Source organism: Neoarius graeffei, chromosome 25, assembly GCF_027579695.1.
Source record: "Neoarius graeffei isolate fNeoGra1 chromosome 25, fNeoGra1.pri, whole genome shotgun sequence".
NCBI classification, from domain to species: domain Eukaryota; kingdom Metazoa; phylum Chordata; class Actinopteri; order Siluriformes; family Ariidae; genus Neoarius; species Neoarius graeffei.
The window spans coordinates 39,185,484-39,211,582 of record NC_083593.1 but is presented as its reverse complement, the minus strand read 5'-3'; the positions used below and the strand labels follow the sequence as shown (position 1 = coordinate 39,211,582).

The 26,099-nt window shown below is 43.4% G+C and overlaps 1 protein-coding gene across 7 annotated transcripts in view; it reads left to right on the top strand.

Annotated features, from left to right (window-relative positions):
* The window catches only part of psd3l (pleckstrin and Sec7 domain containing 3, like), a 504,243-nt gene that overhangs the window by 248,596 nt on the left and 229,548 nt on the right, over positions 1–26,099 (top strand). For 6 of the 7 annotated variants that reach the window (XM_060908176.1, XM_060908179.1, XM_060908178.1 and 3 more), the window contains one exon: positions 24,707–24,901. In XM_060908176.1, the coding sequence (XP_060764159.1) occupies positions 24,707–24,901 (195 nt within the window). The remainder of the gene's footprint in view (positions 1–24,706; positions 24,902–26,099) is intronic. The other variant, XM_060908177.1, reaches the window with a different exon arrangement.

Here is a 26,099-nt window from a genome sequence, read left to right as displayed (position 1 = left end):
CGGAATCGAACCCGGGTCCCCGGATTTATGGTACGGTGCCTTAGCCATCTGAGCCATGACACCCCCGGTCTCAGTCTCTTGCGAAGCTTTCTGTCAGACTTCAAATGTCACACAGGGTTGCCATGGTAACGACATAAACAACCCTGCACGCGATGAGAAATTCTTTAAGAAATTGATAGAATTAGTGAAAATACGATCACACAGTTATTCGGGATGATCTTCAATTTATTATTTTATATTATGACCTCATGTACTCCATATTTATTTAGATATTATATATTTTTTTAAAATGACGGTAATGAGACCGATACCGTTGGTACTTTTGGATACCTCGGGATACCTTCTTACCGTAATACCGCCCAACCCTAAGTGACACATGTCCTATACATCATCTACTTCAAAATTACAGTTATTGCATTTTCAGTTTATTAAACTTTGGCGATCTCACTGTATGAATAGATACCCGTTTATTTAAAGGGGCCAACTAGCTCATTCAGAAAATGTTTCAACTCACTACATCTGCAGTACACTTTAGTTGAAAATAAGACCCCTTTTATGTTCATTTCATCTACTTGTACCTTGAATATCTGTTGGCATTTATAAGCCCAACTTATCATTTTCACCATTACCGTTATCCATTTTTATGTAATATACCTGTTGCCCCATTCAGAGATGTTTTGAAAGCCATCAGCCATACCATCAATAGATGCAATGCCCTTGAGCAAGGCACCTACCCCAACATTGCTACAGGGACTGTAACACTGTAAAAAACCGTAAAGTCACTTTGGATAAAAGTGTCATATCATATAAGTGCAAACAAAGCAATGTAATCCAAGTTTTTTTTTATTGTAACCTTTAGTCATAGAAATCATTTACATTATTTACAGTGCTTAATTTCATTTTCTTTGACCTAGATAAATTTCCCATTCATTTCTATGGAATTATTTGAAAAACTACACACATTTTCAAACATCCGCTGCTCTGGCATGCTTTCACCTAGAGACATGATTCAAACTTTAAAACGTAGAGAAACTTCTCCTCTGTGGATCTGGCATTCAACTTTTTGCTAGGCTCTATACTTTTGGATCAGTCCCAGCTCAAACACCATGTGGGTTCCTGGAGAAATTCCGGCTTTATAATGGGTGTTTATTGCGTTACACACCAATGGAGCTCGTTAAGTTAGAGTGTAGAGAGCTTGGAAAAATAGCTCAAACTTTCTCATTTAAACTGTGTTTTCAGCCCCAATTTTCACTCTACACACACAATTTTCTCAAAAGTAGTAGTCACACTTGTCCTGATTCACACAATGTGTCTACCTACACGATAGGACTTGCAGTTTTTGAATGAGAAGCCTGAAAGTGAGGAGAGGACAGGCGCGCAGCCCCATAGACTGCCATTATAAACGTGGCTGCGCTTTGACTGTTAAATCAGAAAAGCCACTCGTTTTTAACTCGCTCTAGTGTCCTCAATTTTTACACTACAGACAAAAAAAGTACATCAGTGTGTTCAGGAGACCCTTGTGGCACTCAATGTGAAATAAGTTTGTGAATATCTCCTTCCGTTTTCGTGTAAACCCCCGTTGTTTGGAGGGAGCGCTCTGACGGAAAGCTGCCCTTTTTGTGTGCCCCTCCCCCACCCGCACGCTGAGCAGAGAGAGACAAAAATACAGTCCAGCTCAGCTCCGGCAACTGTGACTGCTACGCGCACTGCATCACTCTCACGATTTCCCCCGGGGGAATTGTCGTCTCTAGATCTATTTTTTTTCCCATTGTCCCGGGATTGTCCCAGATATGATAATTTTGTGTCCCGATGACATTTTTTATGGTCCCCGGGACATCGGGACACCGTTAGTTTCGAGCGCTGAGTGTATGCAGTTGAGATCTTGACTGATCTCGATCTTGATGAACTCCAGAAAGGGTTCCCGTTAATGCAGAAGTTGTCAGGTTGTGAGAAACGTGGCCGTGTGATCACCCAGACCATCGTGTGTCCATGATTGTGGTCGAGTCTTTCTTTATTTTTAGCGCCAACATTTTACTACAGCGACAGGTTCTTTTAAAAACACACAAATGTCGAATTATTTGTCTTTTCAATCCCTGATCCCAGCAAGTTTTTCATCTGCATGGCTTGGGCGGCACGGTGGTGTAAGTGGTTCGCACGGTCGCCTCACAGCAAGAAGGTTCTGGGTTCGAACCCAACAGCCGGCGAGGGCCTTTCTGTGTGGAGTTTGCATGTTCTCCCCATGTCTGCGTGGGTTTCCTCCGGGTGCTCCGGTTTCCCCCACAGTCCAAAGACATGCTGTTAGGGTTAATACGGGACGGCCTTGGGCTGAGGTGGCCTTGAGCGAGGCACCGAACTTCCAACTGCTCCCCGGGCGCTGTTAGCATGGCTGCCCACTGCTCTGGGTATGTGTGTGTGTGTGCTCATTGCTCACGTGTGTGTGTTCACTGCTTCAGGCGGGTTAAATGCAGAGAGGAAATTTCACAAGTGTGTGATGAATAAAGTTGTGCTTTCTTTTTTTTTTCTGTAATATATACAGTAGTAATTAGTTCCACTTCTTCGTATTACATGGACAAATGGTTTGTTATGCAATATATAATGACTCCAGGATGTACCTGATGTGCTGACTTGTTAGCTTTTTCCGTTTAAAAGAAGTGCGAATATAAAATGGCATTTGTAAAGCGGTATAAAGCAGTTTACTGGCGGTTGCTACAACTAAATATATAGTTCCCCATGAACAGGATTGTATTTAGGGTGCACATCCTCTTTAGTGAATGAAGAAGTCCTTGAAGACCAACAGTGGTTATTTTTTGTGTGTCCGCGAAGCATGCAAAGCAAAGCTGGGTGTGTTGAGTGAGTAGTTTTCCAGTCGCTTTAATCAATTATATATTAGCAAAAAGGCTAATAGAGTCCCTTGTTTAAAATAAACAGACGTTATTTATGAAAATCCACCCTGAATGACTTGCAATCAGTGTTTCTGATGAATATTTTATATTCAGCATTGCATCCTGTGTGAGTTCACCCGTTTCTACATTGTGATCTGGTTCCATTTTGGCTTCATTTGGGCTGTTTTTCTATCCAGCAAACTCACTGTCTCATGCTTAGGAAGAGTCGTATCAGTGATAACCAAGACAAATTTATACTGGGGAAGAAATCTGATTTGTGTATTTCAGGTAGTATTTTGCTTATCGGGCGGCACAGTGGTGTAGTGGCAAGAAGGTTCTGGATTTGAACCTCATGGCCGACGGGGGTCTTTCTGTGTGGAGTTTGCATGTTCTCGCCATATCTGCGTGGGTTTCCTCCCACAGTCCTAAAACGTGGTTAGTTTAAGGGCCCGGTCCCACAACACCGATAACTAGAACTACAGCTCTGACTATCCCTCTGCTACCCATTTTCCACCAAATCAGTTCCAGGCTGGTTTGGAGCCGGTGCTGGTTCACAACTCGTTCAACTTGCGAGCCAGCTGAGAACCAGTTTGCTTTTCCATAGCTCACGGTGCTAAGGGAAGCCACGTCAGTTACGTCGCTACGTTTGCATAAACCTTGGCGCGAATATCGAAGCAAAAACAACACAGAAGAAGCAGCAGCAACAACAACAATAATAATGGATGACTTCGCGTTTGTACAGCTGCTGCTTCTCGTCGCTTAAAAATGGCGATCTTTCGCGGTCTTGTTATTGTTGTTGGTCTTAACAACTCCCCCCCCCCGCTGACGTAAGCGGTTCTTTCCTCTGGCCCAGCAGAGAGTTGGTGCTAGCCTGGAACCGGTTTTTCTGGCCCCAGAGCCAGTTCTTTGTCAGTGGAAACAGAAAACCCGGTTCCAAACTAAGCACTGGCCCCGAACCAGCCCTGGAACTGCTTTGGTGGAAAAGGGGCATGCCTGAATTTAGTTCCCGTCTGGAGCAGTCACACCACAACTATAATATCGCTTGGTTCTGACACTCAGGGAAATAAACGCATGCAGCTTAGGAACAGTCGTGGAAGTTTTTTCCAAGTAGTAGCACGTTATTCCGGGTCGTACTGTACAGCCTGGACTTCAAAACAACCCATATACATTAATACGAATAGATCACGGGCTACGGAAATATAATACAAAAGGATCCACAGTGGTTACGGATTTTAATACGGACACATCACGGATGCTAATAATTTACGGATTGGTCACGGAGGTTTCAGTATATTACGGATCGGTTACCGATTTCATACGGATGATGCATCATGGATAAAAAAAATTAAGAAGTCTAAAACAATTAAATCTTTGGAATGCCGAAGTTCATGATTAAAATATCTTACCTGCATTTATGTTATTTCACTGAAAATATCTGTGAATAAAAGATCCGTGCTTTTGTATGATATTTTTTATTTTCAGTGAATCTGTATTCCGTGACTTCATGATGCAACAAGGATGTATGAAGATGCTCAGGGAAAATAGGACGTGCTCAGACAACGTCACATGTGAACGATGACCTGTTTTATCGGATCAGGTCCAGGCCTGGAAAAATCGCTCCAGAAGCAATCTCGGTGATACGGATAAACCCAGGCCTGGGCTGTAGGGATCGTTATCGATCTGGTGTGACGATCAACCTCTTAAACTGCAGGGGATTGATTGATTTATAGTTGTAGTTATTGGCATTGTGGGACCAGGCCTAGAAACTTTGATGGCTGGAGCTGTCAGAGCAGCAATGTCCATTTAATTTTTTTTAAAAGCATTATACAAATTAAAGAATCACCATGAATTGCTTGAGATTGAATCTCATTTTCATGGCTGTGTTAATACCGGTGTTGTAGTCCAGTGTTTCCCAACCACTGTGCCGTGGCACATTAGTGTGCCGTGAGAGATCATCAGGTGTACCGTGGGACATTATCCAATTTCACTTAATTGTTCTGACAATTATTTATTTACTGCAAATAATTTGTCTTCGTTCGTCTATGCCAGCGACATGTAGTGACCGGCAGAACAATTAAATTCTCTTCCACTAGATGGCAGCAGGTAGCTAATTAACCTGTGTATCTACCTGTTGCCATTCAAACAATAGAATTAGTAATGCTTCGGGTGTGACAGCGGTGATAGCGATAGCAGGGATGAGAGTTTTCCGCTTTTCGGCGGATTTCCGCTTTTTCTGAGTAAAAATCAACCTTTTTATTTTATGCCAAATCCGTTGAGATTTTTTTTTCATTTATTGAGGGGGATTGGGGTATGTTCCTTCGTGATACTCAAGCGTAATTCATTCCTACGACAATGGTATATGTTTACATTTTCGCCATCTTTAGTCTCGCTAAGTCTCGCGGTAGAATACGTGTTATCTACAATGTAATTGGCCAAAACATCGATGGCGAGAGCATGATAGCCAATCGTAACAGTTCTTACAAAAGAGAGGACCGACAAGCTTTTGTCTTTGGCCAAAAGGCTGAAGAAGTCGTCGAAATGATCAAATGAAAATGAGAAGTGACTGTGAACTGTAAATAATTGTATAAAGTGTACATAGACATTATCCCATAAACTTAGCATTCGTTTGATTTAATACATTGAACATGTATATGATGGATAGTCAGTAAATCTGAATTAATACTGACAGTTTTTTTTAAACTTAAATATTTCAAAAGACTTCTTGAAGAAATCATATGCAACTAATGAGGACATAGGGAGAAAAGGTCAGTCACCCTAAGAAATTTTATTTAATATATGAACATTTTGATAATTAATAGAACTTAAGTTTAATGTGAATTTAGTTTGTCATTTTTGTTGATCATGAATTATAACCATACCCTTGAATGTAGAATGTGATTTTATTTTGAATTCAAACAATACTCCTATTGATTTGAAACATATTTTCATGTAAATATATAAAAAAGACAATGGGGATATTTTTTTATCTACTACAGCTCATATTGCAAGAAAAGTGGCTTGTAAGGCCTTATTTTTCTAAATTTTCCTGGGGGGTAATCCCCCCGCCCGGCTTTGGCTATATATACAGTGGTGCTTGAAAGTTTGTGAGCCCTTTAGAATTTTCTATATTTCTGCATAAATATGATCTAAAACATCAGATTTTCACACAAGTCCTAAAAGTAGATAAAGAGAACCCAGTTAAACAAATGAGACAAAAATATTATACTTGGTCATTTATTTATGAGGAAAATGATCTAATATTACATATCTGTGAGTGGCAAAAGTATGTGAACCTTTGCTTTCAGTATCTGGTGTGACCCCCTTGTGCAGCAATAACGTTTGCGGTAACTGTTGGTCAATCCTGCACACCGGCTTGGAGCAATTTTAGCCCATTCCTCCATACAGAACAGCTTCAACTCTGGGATGTTGGTGGGTTTCCTCACATGAACTGCTCGCTTCAGGTCCTTCCACAACATTTCGATTGGATTAAGGTCAGGACTTTGACTTGGCCATTCCAAAACATTTAACTTTATTCTTCTTTAACCATTCTTTGGTAGAACGACTTGTGTGCTTAGGGTCGTTGTCTTGCGGCATGACCCACCTTCTCTTGAGATTCAGTTCATGGACAGATGTCCTGACATTTTCCTTTAGAATTCGCTGGTATAATTCAGAATTCATTGCTCCATCAATGATGGCAAGCCATCCTGGCCCAGATGCAGCAAAACAGGCCCAAACCATGATATCACCACCATGTTTCGCAGATGGGATAAGGTTCTTATGCTGGAATGCAGAGTTTTCCTTTCTCCAAACATAACGCTTCTCATTTAAACCAAAGTTCTATTTTAGTCTCATCCATCCACAAAGCATTTTTCCAATAGCCTTCTGGCTTGTCCATGTGATCTTTAGCAAACTGCAGACGAGCAGCAATGTTCTTTTTGGAGAGCAGTGGCTTTCTCCTTGCAACCCTGCCATGCACGCCATTGTTGTTCAGTGTTCTCCTGATGGTGGATTCATGAACATTAACATTAGCCAATGTGAGAGTTGCTTCAGTTGCTTAGAAGTTACCCTGGGGTCCTTTGTGACCGCGCCGACTATTACACGCCTTGCTCTTGGAGTGATCTTTGTTGGTCGACCACTCCTGGGGAGGGGAACAATGGTCTTGAATTTCCTCCATTTGTACACAATCTGTCTGACTGTGGATTGGTGGAGTCCAAACTCTTTAGAGATGGTTTTGTAACCTTTTCCAGCCTGATGAGCATCAACAACGCTTTTTCTGAGGTCCTCAGAAATCTCCTTTGTTCGTGCCATGATACACTTCCACAAACATGTGTTGTGAAGATCAGACTTTGATAGATCCCTGTTCTTTAAATAAAACAGGGTGCCCACTCACACCTGATTGTCATCCCATTGATTGAAAACACCTGACTCTAATTTCACCTTCCAATTAACTGCTAATCCTAGAGGTTCACATACTTTTGCCACTCACAGATATGTAATATTGGATCATTTTCTTCAATAAATAAATGACCAAGTATAATATTTTTGTCTCGTTTGTTTAACTGGGTTCTCTGTATCTACTTTTAGGACTTGTGTGAAAATCTGATGATGTTTTAGGTCATATTTATGCAGAAATATAGAAAATTCTAAAGGGTTCACAAACTTTCAAGCACCACTGTATATATTTATTTATTTATTGTGATATTTTTGTTTGGTGGTGTGCCGTGGGATTTTTCAAATGTAAAATATGTGCCGTGGCTCAAGAAAGGTTGTAGTCGAGTCACTGAACCTCGAGTTCGAGTCCAGTCTTGAGTTCTCAGTGTTCAAGTCCGAGTCATTAAAGAAAATTTCGAGTCGAGTCCGAGAACAAGACTCCAACCGCACCATTTGACGGTGGCTGTTGCTGCCTTTATGTGAAAACCGTCTCTGCTGCTGTGTCGGACTAACGTTACTGCTTGACTGGCCCATTTTAGTTAATAGGCTACAGATAAAAAGCTTGTTCATCACTCAGCAAGCCCCGCCCACTATCAACAGGGCAAATGACGAGAGAGGGTGGTCTCAAAGTTTAGGGGAATAAAAGGGTACAATTAAAAAGGCTGAAGCCCTTCACCGTGAATCGTAGGCGAGAAAAATGGAAAACTGGGGTTATCTGAGACACCGTTTCAAGGCATTTGGGGAAGAATTTCCAATTCATTGTAAACAGCAAAATAGAGTCTGAAGTGATGGGAATCAATACTGCAAATTTTAATAGAACTGCCATACAGTAATGAATCAAAAAGAAATTTGACAATACAAAACTTTATATATTTTTGATGTTTGCAAAATCAAGTAACCGTTGCAATAACTTCATCTCTAGCCGCTTTATCCTGTTCTACAGGGTCGCAGGCAAGCTGGAGCCTATCCCAGCTGACTACGGGCGAAAGGCGGGGTACACCCTGGACAAGTCGCCAGGTCATCACAGGGCTGACACATAGGCTACGTTTACATTAGACCGTATCTGTCTCGTTTTCTTCGCGGATGCACTGTCCGTTTACATTAAACCGCCTGGAAACACCGGGAAATGGGAATCCGCCAGCGTCCACGTATTCAATCCAGATCGTGTCTGGTCCAGTGCTGTGTAAACATTCAGAACACGTGGATACTCTGAGCTGAGCTCTAGCTGGCGTCTCATTGGACAACGTCACTGTGACATCCACCTTTCTGATTCGCTGGCGTTGGTCATGTGACGCGACTGCTGAAAAATGGCGCGGACTTCCGCCTTGTATCACCTTTCATTAAAGAGTATAAAAGTATGAAAATACTGCAAATACTGATGCAAATACTGCGCATTGTGTAGTTATGATTGCCTTTAGGCTTGCCATCCTTCCACTTGCAAGTGATAAGTGATATACACTGAGATCACACACACAGCGGCTCAGTCCCGAATCACAGCTTGTGCACTTCACTCACGCGCTCTGTGAGCTGCGCAAGGCCAGAGTGCGCACCCTCCAGAGGGCACTCGCTGTTCAGGGCGGAGTGATTTGGAGCGCAGGATGCCTGCGGAGCCGAGCGTATCCGTGTATTGGTGTTGCTATGTGCACGCAAATCGTGTATTGCTGTTGCTGTGTGCACACTAATCGTTTTAAAAACATTAATCTGATGATCCGCTGATACGGTCTAATGTAAACATGGGCATAGACACAGACAACCATTCACACTCACATTCACACCTACGGTCAATTTAGAGTCACCAGTTAACCTAACCTGCATGTCTTTGGACTGTGGGGGAAACCGGAGCACCCGGAGGAAACCCACGCGGACACGGGGAGAACATGCAAACTCCACACAGAAAGGCCCTCGCCGGCCACGGGGCTCGAACCCGGACCTTCTTGCTGTGAGGCGACAGCGCTAACCACTACACCACCGTGCCGCCCACAAGCCTGTTCATTTCAGATGAATTCAAATTAGGTCCAAATTAGGTGTGTATGTGTTTATATACAGTGCCCCCAGGGACCTCCCTGGGGCCTGAATTTTGCCTGGGTTTTGCAAAATTCTGGGTTGACCCCAGACTTCCATGTCAAATTTGATGAAGATCAGCTGAGAAATGGTGACGTTAACCCAAGACAAACCAAAATCCAAACATCCACCACCCAGGCACCCCCTGGGGACCCCCTGTGGCCCAAATATGGAATTTCTGAGTTCTGCCAAATTGTGGCCATCTCCTGGAACTATATGCCAAGTGTAGTGAAGATCTATCAAGAGTTTGTCAATAAATGTAACGTGAAAGGCATTGAGGGAGGGGGTGGATGGATGTTGTGCCCCCCCTCAGGGACCTCCTTGGAGCCTGTACATGAATTTTGTTTATATCTGCAAAAAATTCCGGGTCATCACCGGACCTACTTGGCAAATTTGGTGAAAACCCATCGAGAAATGGCGACATTAGCTCAAGACAGACAAACAAACAAGCTTTGCTGCTTATTATATAGATAATTGAATTTATATTCATCTGACAACAAGTGAAAGTTCTTGCAACAGCAACTGTACAAATACGTGTAAACTTGTATATATTTATAATTTTAACGATTATCGTTAACATTAACTACATGACGGAGATGTCACGTCTCGATACGTGACTCCCCTACAAGGATACATTGCATTCCCTCGCAAGTCAAAATGTAAACAATGTCAATGCGCCGAGTGGGCGGGTTTGACCCCAAAACAGGCCGTATACAATAATGGGATAGCGATCGATATTTATAATTTAATATTTAGCCGACCAACATTTATACATGGACCCGTACACAGATTCACTCGGTAATCATAGTGGTGGCTAAAATTACAGACTTACCCGTGGTTCGAGGCCTTTTTGAAAACCAGGCATCTAACGTACCGCTCCCCTTCTTAGTCTCCGTTTCTTGCCATGTGGTAGCGTGGCTCAATCACAGTACGCCAAACATTGTCAACACGTTGTCAGCCAATCAGATTACATTTTAGTTACAGCACACGGCATCATAATGGCTGCCTCTGTTTCCTACGGGCATGTTTGTATCTGGCCATTATTTAGTTGTATGAAACTTTGTTTCACATCACACGCTGCTCAGTTTTGTACAGATATGTAAACAAAAATATTTTTTGCTACTCAGTGAAAAATAGACGGAGGCAAATCCTACTACAGATGGCGATTTGCCGCCGCCGACCGGCTACTTTTGAGACCTCTGGGGTTAACACTAGCTAGTTCATCTGTCAGCAAGCAAGCCCCGCTATCAACAGAGCAATGAACATAGCGTGTCACTTCCTTCTCTGGGTGGAGTCTTGCCAAATGACAATTGAAGTTCGAGGTCGTCCCCGTCGTCTCCTCGATAGTTCTTCTACATATGGAACGCATAGCAGTGCATTCCCCCCCCCCAAAAGCGGACAATCCTAGCGGCTTCTCTCCAGGCATTTTAGCGCCATTTAACATTAGTTTGTTCCTGAACATGACGTATAAGCAGGTGAATGTGCATTCTCTTGCACAAAATTAGTATAAAAATTAATGTAGACATAAATATCTTGGCTTTAAAGCTGGACAGGACCTCAGATGCCTACAGAATGGAAATAAGTGCCGAAAAGACCAAATTGATGACAAATAAAACACACGGGTTCCACAATGATGTAAAAATCAAAGGAACAACACTAGAACCAGTGAAAACATTTAAGTACCTGGGCTCCATCATATCCGACGGAGGGTCAAAACCAGAAATCATGGTTCGAATAGCACAAATGACATCTGCTGTCGCAAGACCGAAAACCATATGGAGGGATAAACACATCCGGTTGGGACCAAAGATCCATCTCCTACGCTCACTTGCGTTTATTCATTTTCCTGTATGGCTGTGAGACGTGGACACTCAGAGCAGACCTCCAAAGAAGGATCCTAGCAACAGAAATGAGATGCGACAGGACAATCCTTGGTATAACACACAGGGATCACGTCACGAATGAAAATATCCGCCAGACTGTTGAACAGACTATAGGACCACATGAGACCCTTCTCACCCTTTCAGTTAAGAAAAGAAAACTTAAATGGTATGGCCATGTCACACGTGCGGCCAGTCTAACAAATACAGATGCCCCTTTTCCACCAAATCAGTTCCAGGGCTGGTTCACAACTCATTCAACTTGCGAGCCAGCTGAGAACCAGTTTGCTTTTCCATAGCTCGCGGTGCTAAGGGAAGCCACGTCATTACGTCGCTGTATACATCAGTTACGTCGCTACGTTTGCATAAACCTTGGCGTGAATATCGAAGCAAAAACAACACGGAAGAAGCAGCAGCAGCAGCAACAACAACAACAATAATAATGGATGACTTCGCGTTTGTACAGCTGCTGCTTCTCGTCGCTTAAAAATGGCGATCTTTTGCGGTCTTGTTATTGTTGGTCTTAACAACTCCGCCCCCCTGCTGACGTAAGTGGTTCTTTCCTCTGGCCCAGCAAAGAGCTGGTGCTAGCCTGGAACTGGTTTTTCTGGCCCCAGAGCCAGTTCTTTGTCAGTGGAAACAGAAAACCCGGTTCCAAACTCCAGAGCAAGCCGGAGCGCGCTGCTTAATTTGAGGGGGAGCAAGCCGGAGCGCGCTGCTTAATTTGAGGGGGAGCAAGCCGGAGCGCACTCTGGAACCTCGGACAGAGCACTCCTGGAGCAAGCCGGAGCGCGCTCTGGAACCTTGGATGTTGGCGTGTATGTGTATGGTGATGGGTTTTTAACGACATAGGTATACAGATCATGTGGGCCGAAGTCAGGTAAAGACGAGGGCTTCGTGTACTTCCGTACGTCAGTGAACAATCCTGGTGGAAGCAGGTAAACGTCGTTCTCTAAGCCTGCTAACCTCAATTTTTGCAAATACCTCTCCCTCTGCTCGCCCTGTAAATGCCCTACGTCGCTGGATAGTGAAGGTGTTTTCTGCATCTCGCTCCTTTTTCTTTTATGTTTTTCGTTTGTCGCCTTCCTCGCATTCAAACTGATTCGAGCCAAAGTCCACTACATGTCCAAAATGGCGGTCGCGTTTACGAAGGTCACGTGACTGAAAAGGGTCTATACTCCGACACTTTGGCTGATTGCTCTCGGTGAGATATCCAGTCTTTATTTATTTTATTTAGCTAAGTAATTAAGCCTATTCCTGAAATAGGCACGTTCACGACCTTTTTTTTTTTTTTTAGTCACCTCTTTTAGGGCAGATTGTCAATACTGTCATCTATGAAAATGAGGAAATTTGATTTTATTTTTGGCTTCACAATTTGCATGCCGTATTATATGAACCCTTATTTCAGGAACTGAAAGTGATCTTAATCTCTCTCTCTACATTATTCCCTTCAGTTCCGGTAACCATGAGTCAAGAGTGTGAATGTAGTGAGGTTCCCCTTCCACGCTGTTGTACACGGCCTGCGCCCAACACAGGACCTCTGAGATGCAGGGATAGGGAGGAGGTGACGAAACATTTTCCAAGCACAGCGTGTCTTTGGGTGGAGCTGAGGTCATATCTAATATCCTGGTCCTCATGAAGGAGCTCTTGACTTTCTCTCTCACCCACAGCCAGGCTTCACACAGTCGTGCTGTGTCACTCCGAGAGCCAGAAAGTGTATTGATGTGTCCACTTCTGATACGCACTTCATGTGTAGCCACCACAGAGCACCTATTCACTTCCTCTCCCAGTCTATACAGTCCGTTGATTGCTTTTTCCATGCAGCGAATAATTTTTCCTGTTGTTCTGAAATAGACACTTGGTAATGGAGGATGTTTGGGAGAACAGGTTCATCCACATGCATGCAAATCTACCCTCTGCAGATCTTCTGGCTCTCTCCACACTCAAACATTCCATATTCACCCTTCTTCTAAATGTATTTTCAGTGCCATCTGGTTCAAAGATCTTCTCAGTGCGTTGTTCGTCCTTATGCTTCCTTGTTATTTTCATCAGTGTCCTGAAAACAAATTGCACGAAATGAACGCTGCTGTTAAAAAGTTTTATCCCCATTCCAAAATGGACATGACCCAGTGGGACCTCGGGTTGGACATACAAGGCTCGCCCATGGCTTTTTATTAAAAGGTGAAGAACCACCAGCAGGCCAGTCAAGTATATTTTACTCTGCTGCCCTGGGCTAAACACCACGAGAACTTTTTTTAACTCGCAAAATGCTGGTTAGGTGCCACCATCAGAAGTGTTAGAGTTTCTGTCACATATGTTCTTAAAGCAGCTCATTCAGTTACTTTTTCATTTGTTTAAAAATATTTTATGTAAGTTTTATTTGTTTTAATTATTTATTTATAAAGTAATTTTAATAGCTGATTTTTTTTTTTTTTTTTTTTTGGCCATGATATAGCCTCAGGTGCTGACATGGCATTTAAAAAAAAAAAATCACTCATTCACTCTCGTTATTTTCCTGTCACTTCAGGTAAACACTATTTTACTCTGATAATGATGTCAGTTTATGATATCGCTAGCTTTTATTATTAAATGTATAACAAAAGTTCTCATAATTAAGATACTCCAGGTAGTGTTTTTATACCCCCGCCCAATGGTTTTGGATTTAGAGTGAAAATAATCCTATAATAATAATCACATTTTTACATTTCTGCTGTTATTTACTCGGACATCCACAAGGTGGCGCTGTTGTGTAAGCTTTGTTCCAGGAACCTGTGCTTTCCAATAGTTCACTGTCAAAAAAAGAAGTATGCCAATACTTTTGTGAGGAATGCCAGTTACAAGTTATGAATGTATTCATCACAATGAAAATGCATGTATGTTATAATCACAGGTAACGAACATTAATGTTCATGTTAAACATCAGAATGGAGGAAAATTTAACCGTGACGTGATTCTTGGAGCCAGACATACAACATACCCAGAGCAGTTGGGGGTTAGATGCCTTGCTCAAGGGCACTTCAGCCATTCCTGCTGGTCCAGGGAATCAAACTGGCGACCATGTGGTCCCAAAGCTGCTTCTCTAACCATTAGGCCATGGTCTTTTTTTCAAATTTTTGTTTCAGTATTTCAGGAACTGCTGATCTCTTGGGGTGTTCACAAACAATGGTCTAGGGTTTGCACAAAATGGTTCCACAAAACCAAAAACCTCCAGTGAGTGCCAGTTCCATGGGCAGAAGGTGAGAGGAGAATGGGTAGACTGGTTCAAGATGACAGGAAGGGTATGGTAACTACTACAAATAACTACTTTTTACAACCATGGTGAGCAGAAAAGCATCTCGGAGCACACAACACACCAAATCTTGACACAGATGGGCTACAACAGCAGAAGACCACACTGGGTTCCACTTCTGAGGGGATGTGAACGCATTACAGGCATTTAGCAGACACTCTTATTAGGTGCCTTGCTCAAGGGCACTCCAGCCATTCTTGCTGAATCGAACCAGTGACCTTTTGGACCCAAAGCTGCTTCTCTAACCATTATGTCATGCCATGGCTTCCCCAGGCTCACCTGGTCGTTTTCCAATTTTCAGCAAGTGAACTTGTTCCCACTGTAGCTTCTGACTGACAGGAGTGGAATGTGATGTGATCTTGTGCAGTCTGAGATGCTTTTCTGCTCACCGCTGCTGTAAAAAGTGATGATTTGAGTTACGAAAGTAACTGCGGCACCGATCTCAGTTTCCGTAGCCCTCAGCCTCTCACTTATTACGTGGCTAGGGTTACAGTGGGGGGCTAGTCCTCTGGTGCAGCGTGCCTTGCCAGATGGCAGTGGGTACCATTTTTATGATGGTCTTTGGTATGACCCGACCGTGAGTAGAACTCGCGACCTCCCGATCAAGAGGCGGACACGCCAACTTGCAGTTTGAGTTACTGTAGTTTTTTTTTTTTTTTTTTGTGAGCTTGACCCAGTCTGGCTATTTTCCTGTACATGACTTCCCTCAACAAGGCACTTCAGCCTGCAGAACTGCTGCTCATATATTCCGCATATATTGCTGAAGCATACAAGAGGTTTGTCTTTTTCCTTTTGTTGCTTCCCAATCAAGCCCACTTTCATTTCACAGATGATTGACTGGCAGACACTTAACTGCAGCCATCCCAGCACTCATCTCTCGCTTTTATTTGAGTCATTCTTTCAGTTTGGGACAAACTTCTGTCTGAACAATTATCATCTCACTCGAGCGCTGATCTTAAGAAATGCCTTTGACACGTTTCCACTTATTATCCGAAGCTTGCTGAGTAATTCTGACCCGCTGCCACGGAGAGATGAAGTGGCTCGGGTTGCTTTTGTACTCCTGGTAGACAGGTATCATCACTCCTGCTCTGCTTCTCCTTGCTATGTCCGGGGGGGGCTCGTCCTTAACCTGCTTGCCTAAGCTGCCTTTTATATATCATTAGGTCACGTTTCAATGTCCGAATCAAAGACGTTCAGTGGATCTCGGTTCTCCCTTCCTGATAGCAGGATGTCTACATGATTAAAAGTATAGCCGGTGTTGCGGAATGTCACTCTCCTGATTAGTTTTTCACTCTGGCTGGATTAGAGCTGTGTGGGGTTGGAAAAATGTTACTGGCTGATGGACTGGATTTATTAAAGTGGGCATAATTAAATTCTTTCATTCTAAGTCTTTCTCACTGCTGATTTGTAGTGTCTGGTGTGAAGTATTGTCGCGTAAATGTACACTGCCTCTAGTTGCCACTTCCTGAATTCACTATGACGGATTTAACTTTACAGAATATATGTGTAAGTCGACAACCCCGATTCCAAAAACGTCGGGACGCTGTGTGAAATGTAAATAAAAACAGAAGGCAATAATACGCAAATCTCATAAACCCATATATTTTTCACAATAGAACATACATAGACAGCATATGAAATGTTTAAACTGAGAAAATGTACCATTTTAAGAAAAAAAAAAGGTAATTTTGAATTTGATGTCAGCTACACGTCTGAAAAAAGTTGGGACAGGGCCATGTTGGATGTTTAGCACTGTCGCATCCCCTCTTCTTTTAACAGCATACCGTAAACCACTGGTGCCATGGTGGCGGCCCGCGGGCCGGATCCGGCCCGAATGAACATCTAATCCGGCCCCCTTGCTGATGGCCCTCTAATCGTTCGGCCAGCAGAGAGCCATCAATGTCTGCCGCACCCCATCGAACAATTATTACAGAACAATTGCCTGTCTTTCACTGCCGATCGCATTGACGTCAGAGGCGGAGATTTGCCTGATGGCGCCTGCCATTTGCATCGGTCCAATTCGCGCCACAGACTGTTTAAAATTATCTGAAAATGACATCCACCAGGGCCTTCCCTATCACACCGATGTGCGTTGGTTGAGCCGAGGCGCAGTGCTCAAACGGTTCTACAAATTGCGCAAAGGGATAGCCGAGTTCATGCAGGCGAAAGGGAAGCCTGTGGAGGAATTGGACGACACCGAATGGACCAGGGACCTTGCCTTTTTAGTGGACATTACCGAACACCTGAACTTATTGAATGTTAATATGCAAGGTCGCAACAAACTCGTTACCGAGTATTACGACCGTGTCCGTGCGTTTCAACGTAAACTTGCGTTATGGAAGGCACAGCTCTGTCAGCGCAATGCAGCCCACTTCCCCTGTTTGAAATCTCTGTCTGTCAGTCATCAGAGCATGGACAAGTATGCAAACTTGCTTTCCGGTCTCATGCACGAGTTTGCCAATCGATTCACGGTTTTCACTGAACTGGAAAAGGACTTTGCGTTTTTTGGCTCTCCATTCACCACGGATGCTTCCGAGGTCCCCGAGGCGATGCAAATGGAACTGATAGACTTGCAATGCTGCACGCGGTTGAAGGACATGTACAAATCTGTTGGTATTGAATCATTCTACCAATCGTTGCCACCTGAGTACCCGACTATCACTGCATTTGCAGGTAAAATACTCTGTATGTTTGGGACAACATGTTTATGTGAGCAGGCATTTTCAGTTATGAATATTAATAAATCGAAAATGCGCAATCGTATGACACATGGACATCTCAATGATGTCATGAAAATAGCCACGGCCCAGAGCCTGTCCCCCAATGTGGACAAGCTGGTGAAAAATAAAAGGCTTCTGGCTTCGACATGTAAAATGTAGCTGGCTTGTCTGCCCATGTAACATAGTGCTGTGAAGTAATGATTGGGAGGGTATGTTTGTGGGAGTTGTTTAAGTTAATGTACCATCTGTTATTTATGTCTTTTTATTATTAAGTTCTAGTGAATATTTAGTCACTTGGCCTGTTGGTGGAGTACTTAACCTTGGCACATCTTTTGACTTCTTTAGGGCTACTTAGGGCCATCTTTTTTAATTGGCCTAATTAGGCCTGTGTATTGACATGGTTTTATGTGCAAGTTGTCAATAAATCTGATCAAAGTAATTTACAGTTTAGTTGTGTTTTTATGTGTCCTTGTCCATTTTGTTGTTTTTTTATTATTTAAAAAAAACAAACATTTATAAATAATATTTATATTCATAAATGATATCAAATAGTATGTCTATTTGTTTAGTGTTTGGTCTTGTCACGCCGGTAATGCGGCCCCCTGAGGTCCCACTTGAAAACAATCTGGCCCCCTGACCAATTTCACCCTGGCACCCCTGCCGTAAACGTTTGGCAACTGAGGAGACTAATGCCGCTTTTCCACTACAAACGCGGCTGAGCCGTGCCGTGCCGAGTCGAGCTGAGTCGAGCTGAGCGGGGCTGTTGGAGTTGCATTTCGACTACAACCGCGCTGAACCGTGCTGGCTGGAAGTGGGTGGACACATTGGGTGGAGTTAGCGAAAGTGGGTGGACGTCATGTGATGCCGTTAAGCAGCGCAAACAGTGACATCAGTGACAGTGGCGGAACAAGTCAGAGCCGGGCCGGGGGCGGGGCAAATGACCGGGCCCTTTATTAAAGCTTATCATAACATCATTTTAGGCTACAAAATGTCCGCAACTGCGGTGTTTACCAATTTCAACACTACCGGGTGCAACTATGTTATTTAGTACATCAAGTCCTTCAAACGAACATGTAACTCAGAAACAAAAAACATTAGGATACTGTACATGGCTCATAATAAAACATCAATAGCCTATACTGCGCACATTATTTGAAGGGCATACGAATGAGCGCTCAGAGGTTGCAACGGTGACAGGAAGAGTCAGAAATAAAAGGAGGGCGGTGCAAACCTCACTGAATGCACTGTGTTTACCAATTTCAACACTCCGGGGTGCAACTATGTTATTTTGTACATTAAGTCCTTCAAACGAACATGTAACTCAGAAACAAAAAACATTAGGCGACATACTGTACATGGCTCATAATAAAACATCAATAGCCTACTGTGCGCATTATTTGAAGGGCATATGACGAGCCTTGCGCTCCGCGAACTCGTCCACGATGCTCTGTATGTCACTGATTCAGTGAGCTTTTAAGCGGTAGTCTCACGACCCGGATAGTAAACAATAAACATGGAGGACATGGAGTCGTTAGTGTTGCTGGTCTCGGTGCTGTGGCTTGTTGTCACCGACAACGCGGACAGATACTGGCAAGAGCGTATATATGAGGCGAGGCGCATAAGGCTTCAGAAATTCTCGTAATTCATAATTATTCTTCTTCCGGGTTTGCGGTGTTTACAGATCCCAGCGCGCTCGCGGGGCGTGTGTGGGCATGTGAGGACACTCCTCCTCACCAATCAGTGCACAGGGGAGTGTCTGCTCACGCCCCCAACCTCAGTCGGCACGGTTTGGCTCGCTTCAGCCCCACTCCAAAACGGTGCGAGTTTTAGGGGCTAAGCAGGGCTGAAACGAGCTGAGTCGTGCTGGTTTTTGGTAGTCGAAACGCGAGCCGTGTCGGGCTGAAGTGAGCTGAAGCGAGCTGAAGTGAGCTGAAAAAGGGTAGTGGAAAAGGGCCATAATGGCTGGAGTTTTGGGAGAGGAATGTTCCATTCTTGCCTGATACAGGACTCTAGCTGCTCAACAGTCCTGGGTCTTCATTGTCGTATTTTTCGTTTCATGATGTGCCAATTGGTGAAAGGTCTGGACTGGAGGCAGGTCAGTTTAGCACCCGTACTCTTCGACTACGAAGCCATGCCGTTGTAATAGATGCAGTTTAGCAGCGTCTGGCCGAAATATGCAAGGCCTTTCCGGAAAAAGACGTCGTCTGGATGGGAGCATATGGCTCAAAAAACTGTATGCCTCTTAGCATTCGAATAAAATACAAGCTTTTGGAGATTATAGATTAGGACTTGGTTGGTGAGGAGAGCGATCGCTGGAATTGACAGATTTTTGTATGATGATAAACTGGTATCCATTGTGACTTCTGTAAACAGGATCGGAGTTTGTGTGTTCTTTTGAGATGGGCATTTTTACTTTATTTTGCGAGCGGAGGCACTGCATGCTCCCTCACAAAGCACTTCTTCACAACTTTTTATACCCGAAGACGTGCGTTTGCGGCGTATGCAAGGATTCTGTACCTGCATGGTGATGAAATGCACTATGTGGACACTTGAGCGTCACAGGTTCATGTGGTTCTTCTCCAGACTGTTGCTACGTAGTTGGAAGCACACGATAAATTGGCTAGAATGTCTTCGTATGCTGTAGATTTACAGTTTTCCCTTGACTGGAAGAAAGAACCCAAACATGTTCCAGCATAGCATGACCCCTGTTCACAGCGTGAGGGCCATGAAGGCACGGTCTGCCAAAATTGGAGTAGAAGAACTCAAGTGGCCTCCACAGAGCCCTGATCTCAAGCCCATTGAGATCTGAACTGGAGCACTGACTTTACCCCACGTGACCTCAGTCCCCAACCTCACTAACCCTCTTGTGGCTGAATGAGCACAGATTTCCACAGCCACGCTCCAAAATCTAGTGGAAAGCTTCTCAGAAGAGTGGAGATTATTACAACAGCAAAGTAGAACGAAATCTGGAGTGTGATGTTCAAGAAGGACGTCCACGACTTTTGGCTGTGTATATTCAGTATACTAATAGCATACTCAGGGTTTCAGCTGTGAAGGCTGTGAGTTACTGCTCAGGAAGTCGTGAGTTTAAATCACAGCACCGCCAGGCTCTTGGGCTCTCGATCAAGACGTTGAACCTTCATCTGCTCAGCGCTGTTATCAGTCGATTTAAATAAATGCATCTGCCAAATGAGAGAATGTAAACATAATGCACTGAGTTGGAAGAAATATAAATAACGCATACGTTCACTTGCAAAACAAATTTTCTATCATAAATAAGCATTAGGCAGATTCTACCATAACAGAGGCCAGTTATGTCCCATCTCCTTAAATTGCTGAATTGATTGTTTTGATCATTCTATTAAGTTTTTCTAGTAGCATTTGGGGTCTTGGACAGTCACAGTAAATTTTAGGACAGTAGTCTTGGTAACTAATTAATAAAAGCCTGACATGACCGACATGCTAAATGACAATAGAAACACATCGGTTTCTATCATCAAAATCTGACAGACAAACTAACGTCTACCATCATATTCTGACAGACACTCGAGATGATAATAGCAACAAAACTGTTTCTTACATTATTAATCTGACAAATTTAGTAATAATATTAAATACCTCATCACTAGAACCAAATAATAAAATAAAATATTGAAATAAAAAAGATAAGATTTATTTTCAAAATTGAAATATCAACAATAATTGTCAGAACAGTGACGATAGACACGACTGTGTCACTTTCGCGGGGAAATAACACATTGAAATGGCCTGTCGGCTGAAAGGGTCGCAAGTGGCTCTGATTTCTCTCAACTTACGATAGTTTTCCTCCAGAAAACTTTAAATATGAATGCACAAATATATTCTCAATGTTTCTATCGTCAAAAATGTCTATGGTCAGGATAGCTGACTGAAAATCTTACCTTGATTTATTTGATGAAATCTAGCCGTCAGAACTCCAAGTCTTGCCTGGAAGTAAACGTCTGCTGTCACAAAAATCATGCGCAGTAGAATTTCCTCTTTGCGTCAGTCAACATGTGCATGGCGAGGGCTTGAATTTTGCTATCGTCAGGTGCATTAGACTGACAGACTGACGATAGCATGTTTTAAAAATAACTGTGGGCTTCTCTCGTGAACGAAGTAGTTTTTTCGCTGTTAATCTATTTCAACTCTATCTGTTGACACCCAAAAATGATAAAGCCTGCTTCCACACGATAACTACCAAAGATCCATAATGGCCGAGTCTATCGTCAGGTCATCTGACAGAAATTCACTGACGATAGCAACAGGGATAATGAAAGGGATTTTTAAAATGGGAGTTATGTCTGTCAGATATATCAAAGAAATAGAACTTTATTCTTTAAAAATCTTTTATTGATATACTCAGTGTATTTTTAAATGACGTGCTGTTTTAGAAGACCAAATACCATATTTTCAATCTTGAAAATATTACCTCACTGAAAAAAGGACAAGAAAAATTTCTTATTTTGTGGGCAAGTGATTAATGGATCCAGTTACGGTAGAATCTGCCATTAGCATTTTTATCTCCCGCTGGCCGAAAGGCCCGAAGTGGGATTATGTCGTGGTAATGTCAGTTTGTCCGTCCCAGGAAGGGTGCTCACGTTCTGAAATCAGCTCCTCTCACAGTTTGTGGAGGAATTTCACAAAACTTGGCAGGATTATTTCTTATATGTTGGTAATATGCATATTGTAATGTAGTTAAATTTGGTCACATTTTACCAGAGTTACAGCCCTTGATTTAACAAAATTATAATTTGACAATTTTATGAGTGTGTTTTTCCTTCTGAAATCAACTCCTCTCACAGTTTGTGGAGGAATTTCACCAAACTTGGCAAAAGGCTTTGTTATATGACCGTTATACACATCTCATCTCATCTCATTATCTCTAGCCGCTTTATCCTGTTCTGCAGGGTCGCAGGCAAGCTGGAGCCTATCCCAGCTGACTACGGGCGAAAGGCGGGGTACACCCTGGACAAGTTGCCAGGTCATCACAGGGCCGACACATAGACACAGACAACCATTCACACTCACATTCACACCTACGGTCAATTTAGAGTCACCAGTTAACCTAACCTGCATGTCTTTGGACTGTGGGGGAAACCGGAGCACCCGGAGGAAACCCACGCGGACACGGGGAGAACATGCAAACTCCACACAGAAAGGCCCTCTCCGGCCACGGGGCTCGAACCCTGACCTTCTTGCTGTGAGGCGACAGCGCTAACCACTACACCACCGTGCCGCCCCGTTATACACACATAATATTAAAATTTTGTTTAATTTGGACAAATTTTACCAGAGTTCTGCCCTTGATTATTAACAAACTTTGGCAATTTTATCAAGGTGTACTTGCTTTCTGTAATCAACTTCCTTCACAATTTTTATCCCCCGCTGGCTGAAAGGCCCGAAGGGGGATTATGTCGTGGCGATGTTTGTCCGTCCCGGGAAAAGTACTCGCCTTCTGAAATCAACTCCTCTCGCAAATTTTGGAGGAATTTCATGGAACTTGGCAGGATTCTTTGTTATACAGTATGTTGGTAATACACATATTGCTATTTCGTTCAATTCAGTCACGTTTTACCAGAGTTATGGCCGAGTTGCCGGCGGGGGATATTGTGCTCTCAGAGCACTCTTGTTGTTTGCTGTTTCTGGTTGAGAGTACGCCACACCACGTTTTTAGGTTCCCAGTGGTGCAGAAAGAATCCGTGGACTTGCTTCGTACACCATGTCCATGTTGGGCGGCACAGTGGTGTAGTGGTTAGCGCTGTCGCCTCACAGCAAGAAGGTCCAGGTTCGAGCCCCGTGGCCGGCGAGGGCCTTTCTGTGTGGAGTTTGCATGTTCTCCCCGTGTCCGCGTGGGTTTCCTCCGGGTGCTCCGGTTTCCCCCACAGTCCAAAGACATGCAGGTTAGGTTAACTGGTGACTCTAAATTGACCGTAGGTGTGAATGTGAGTGTGAATGGTTGTCTGTGACTAATGCTGTGTTCACACTTATACCGGTACGAAAGTGGTATAACTGTATCGATACAAAGTATACCGGTACAGTTTAGTGCATCTGTCCACACTAGCGAGAAATGTTTGCGGTTTTCTTTCACGGTAGTTGAAATGCGCGTGCGCGAAATGTTTCCGTGGTTACCGAGTAACTTCCTTCTGAGAATATGGCGGATGAAACAACGTGTGTGTGCTTTTTGTTGTCAGTGTACAGTCTGTATTTCTGGTGGTCGTTTATTCAGTTGAATCGTATAAAATGCGCGAGGCAGTTGAGAAAGAAACAGAGAAAACGAATCTCCCTTTCTCCCTCTTCCCTTCTCTTCCTCCTTTCTTCCTCCCTCTTTCCCCTCCCTCCCTCCCTCCCTCCCCCTGTCCCTTTCTCCCCCCTTTCTTTGCTCCATGTAGCTCCACGGTCGTTTTGAGCCATTTTGACGTTTTATTTACAGCTGGAAAGCACGTGCGTGTTGTATTGTATGAATAACCCGGAAGACGTAGGAATGGTTCATTGCGCTCGCGCATTATATTTGTATCGATACAGAGCCGCTTCATCTGTCCACACTACAGCGAAGCGCTACAGTACCGATACTGTACCGGTACGAAACCCATACATTTGTGGGTTTCGTACCGATACAGTTATACCGCTACAGTACCGGTACAGTTGCTAGTGTGGACAGGTGTTGCGGTACGAAAGTAGTTTCGTATCGGTACAAAATCCCTAGTGTGGACAGGGTATATGTGTCAGCCCTGTGATGACCTGGCGACTTGTCCAGGGTGTACCCCGCCTTTCGCCCGTAGTCAGCTGGGATAGGCTCCAGCTTGCCTGCGACCCTGTAGAACAGGATAAAGCGGCTACAGATAATGAGAGGAGATGAGACCATGTCCAGGTTATCCTCAACACTACCAGTGGAAGATTCTTTTCCTGATATCAGGCCTAAACTCTTTAAAAAAAAAAAAAACTTTAGAGAATATTAGAAAAGCAAGCTCTAAATGTAGATTACAAATGTTTTGGCAATTTATATTAAGCGTCATTAAGTTTTAGTTAATTATTGATTTTGTCCTTCTAATCTTTTCTATTTAAAGCACCCATGAAAGAAAAACGATATCTTATGAGTGAATATTTATTTATGCCTAACTAAAATAAATATTATCGTCATTATATACTTGTTTAATTGTACAGTTTTCCCTCATTACCATTTAAAAAATAAACTAATTACTATTTAAAAAAAAAAAGTTGTATTACCATTTACCAATCTAATTATCCTTTTCTTACGGATATTAGTATTAGTTCCTGAAATTACAGCGTCTCAGAAGCTCATTGGACGGCCGTCCTGCATTATATCAATCCCCTTAAACTAACTTGTTCGGTGTTTCATACAAAAGAGTTTGTAGGAACAGTGAGTAATGTATTTACTTTTTTTTTTTTTTTGTCTTTGTGTAGCAGTGATGAGGGGTTGAAAGACGTGCTGTCAGACTGGGACTTGGACATGGGCAGCACCGAGCGACAGAAGGACAGCACGGACACACTGAACAACGGGCACCGCAGCGACCAGGAGGCAGCACGACGTCTGGCGCGCCGCCTTTACCACCTGGAGGGCTTCCGTCGCTCTGACGTAGCCAAGCACCTGGGCAAGAAGTAAGGAGATGAGCGAATTAAAAACACACTTTTTTTTTTTTTTCCATCAAATTCACTGTGACGTTTAGATTCACCGGGCAATGCAGTCACCTTCAAAAGCAGGCAAACGCCAACATTTTGTCTCTCACCTGCTGCTCTGATGCATCCTGACTCATTCAAGATGTTCTCACATATAGCCAGCCCTCCTCATGTGCTACACTCCGCTTTCAGGACACACACGAGCAGCGCATATATATCACTGTTGGTTTGGCCAAAGTTAATTACGTGTGTAGGAAACCTGCTCTAGCAAAAATCCGTACAGTGCGCAGTCTCTGTAGGCTCTGCAACGTCTCCACTTCTTTGCTTTCTTTACATGTTCAGATGTCTTAATGGGGGCAAACTGTCACCAAGCCACTTCACATAAACCCTAAAGGTGAAATACTGTCAAAAGGTTTTATATCAGTGTGTCATTTGACGTGTAAAATTCAATCTTGGCTAAGAGACCAAGGCCTCAGGAAACGCCTTCGAGGATACAGTGGTTTAAAGGAACAGTCCACCGTACTTCCATAATGAAATATGCTCTTATCTGAATTGAGACGAGCTGCTCCGTACCTATCCGAGCTTTGCGCGACCTCCCAGTCAGTCAGACGCAGTCAGACGCGCTGTCACTCCTGTTAGCAATGTAGCTAGGCTCAGCATGGCCAATGGTATTTTTTGGGGCTGTAGTTAGATGCGACCAAACTCTTCCGCGTTTTTCCTGTTTACATAGGTTTATATGACCAGTGACATGAAACAAGTTCAGTTACACAAATTGAAACGTAGCGATTTTCTATGCTATGGAAAGTCCGCACTATAATGACAGGCGTACTAACACCTTCTGCGCGCTTCGACAGCGCATTGATACGGAGCTCAGATATCAATGCGCTGTCGAAGCGCAGAAGGTGTTAGTACGCCTGTCATTATAGTGCGGACTTTCCATAGCAGAGAAAATCGCTACGTTTCAATTTGTGTAACTGAACTTGTTTCATGTCACTGGTCATATAAACCTATGTAAACAGGAAAAACGCGGAAGAGTTTGGTCGCATCTAACTACAGCCCCCAAAAAATACCATTGGCCATGCTGAGCCTAGCTACATTGCTAACAGGAGTGACAGCGCGTCTGACTGCGTCTGACTGACTGGGAGGTCGCGCAAAGCTCGGAGAGGTATGGAGCAGCTCG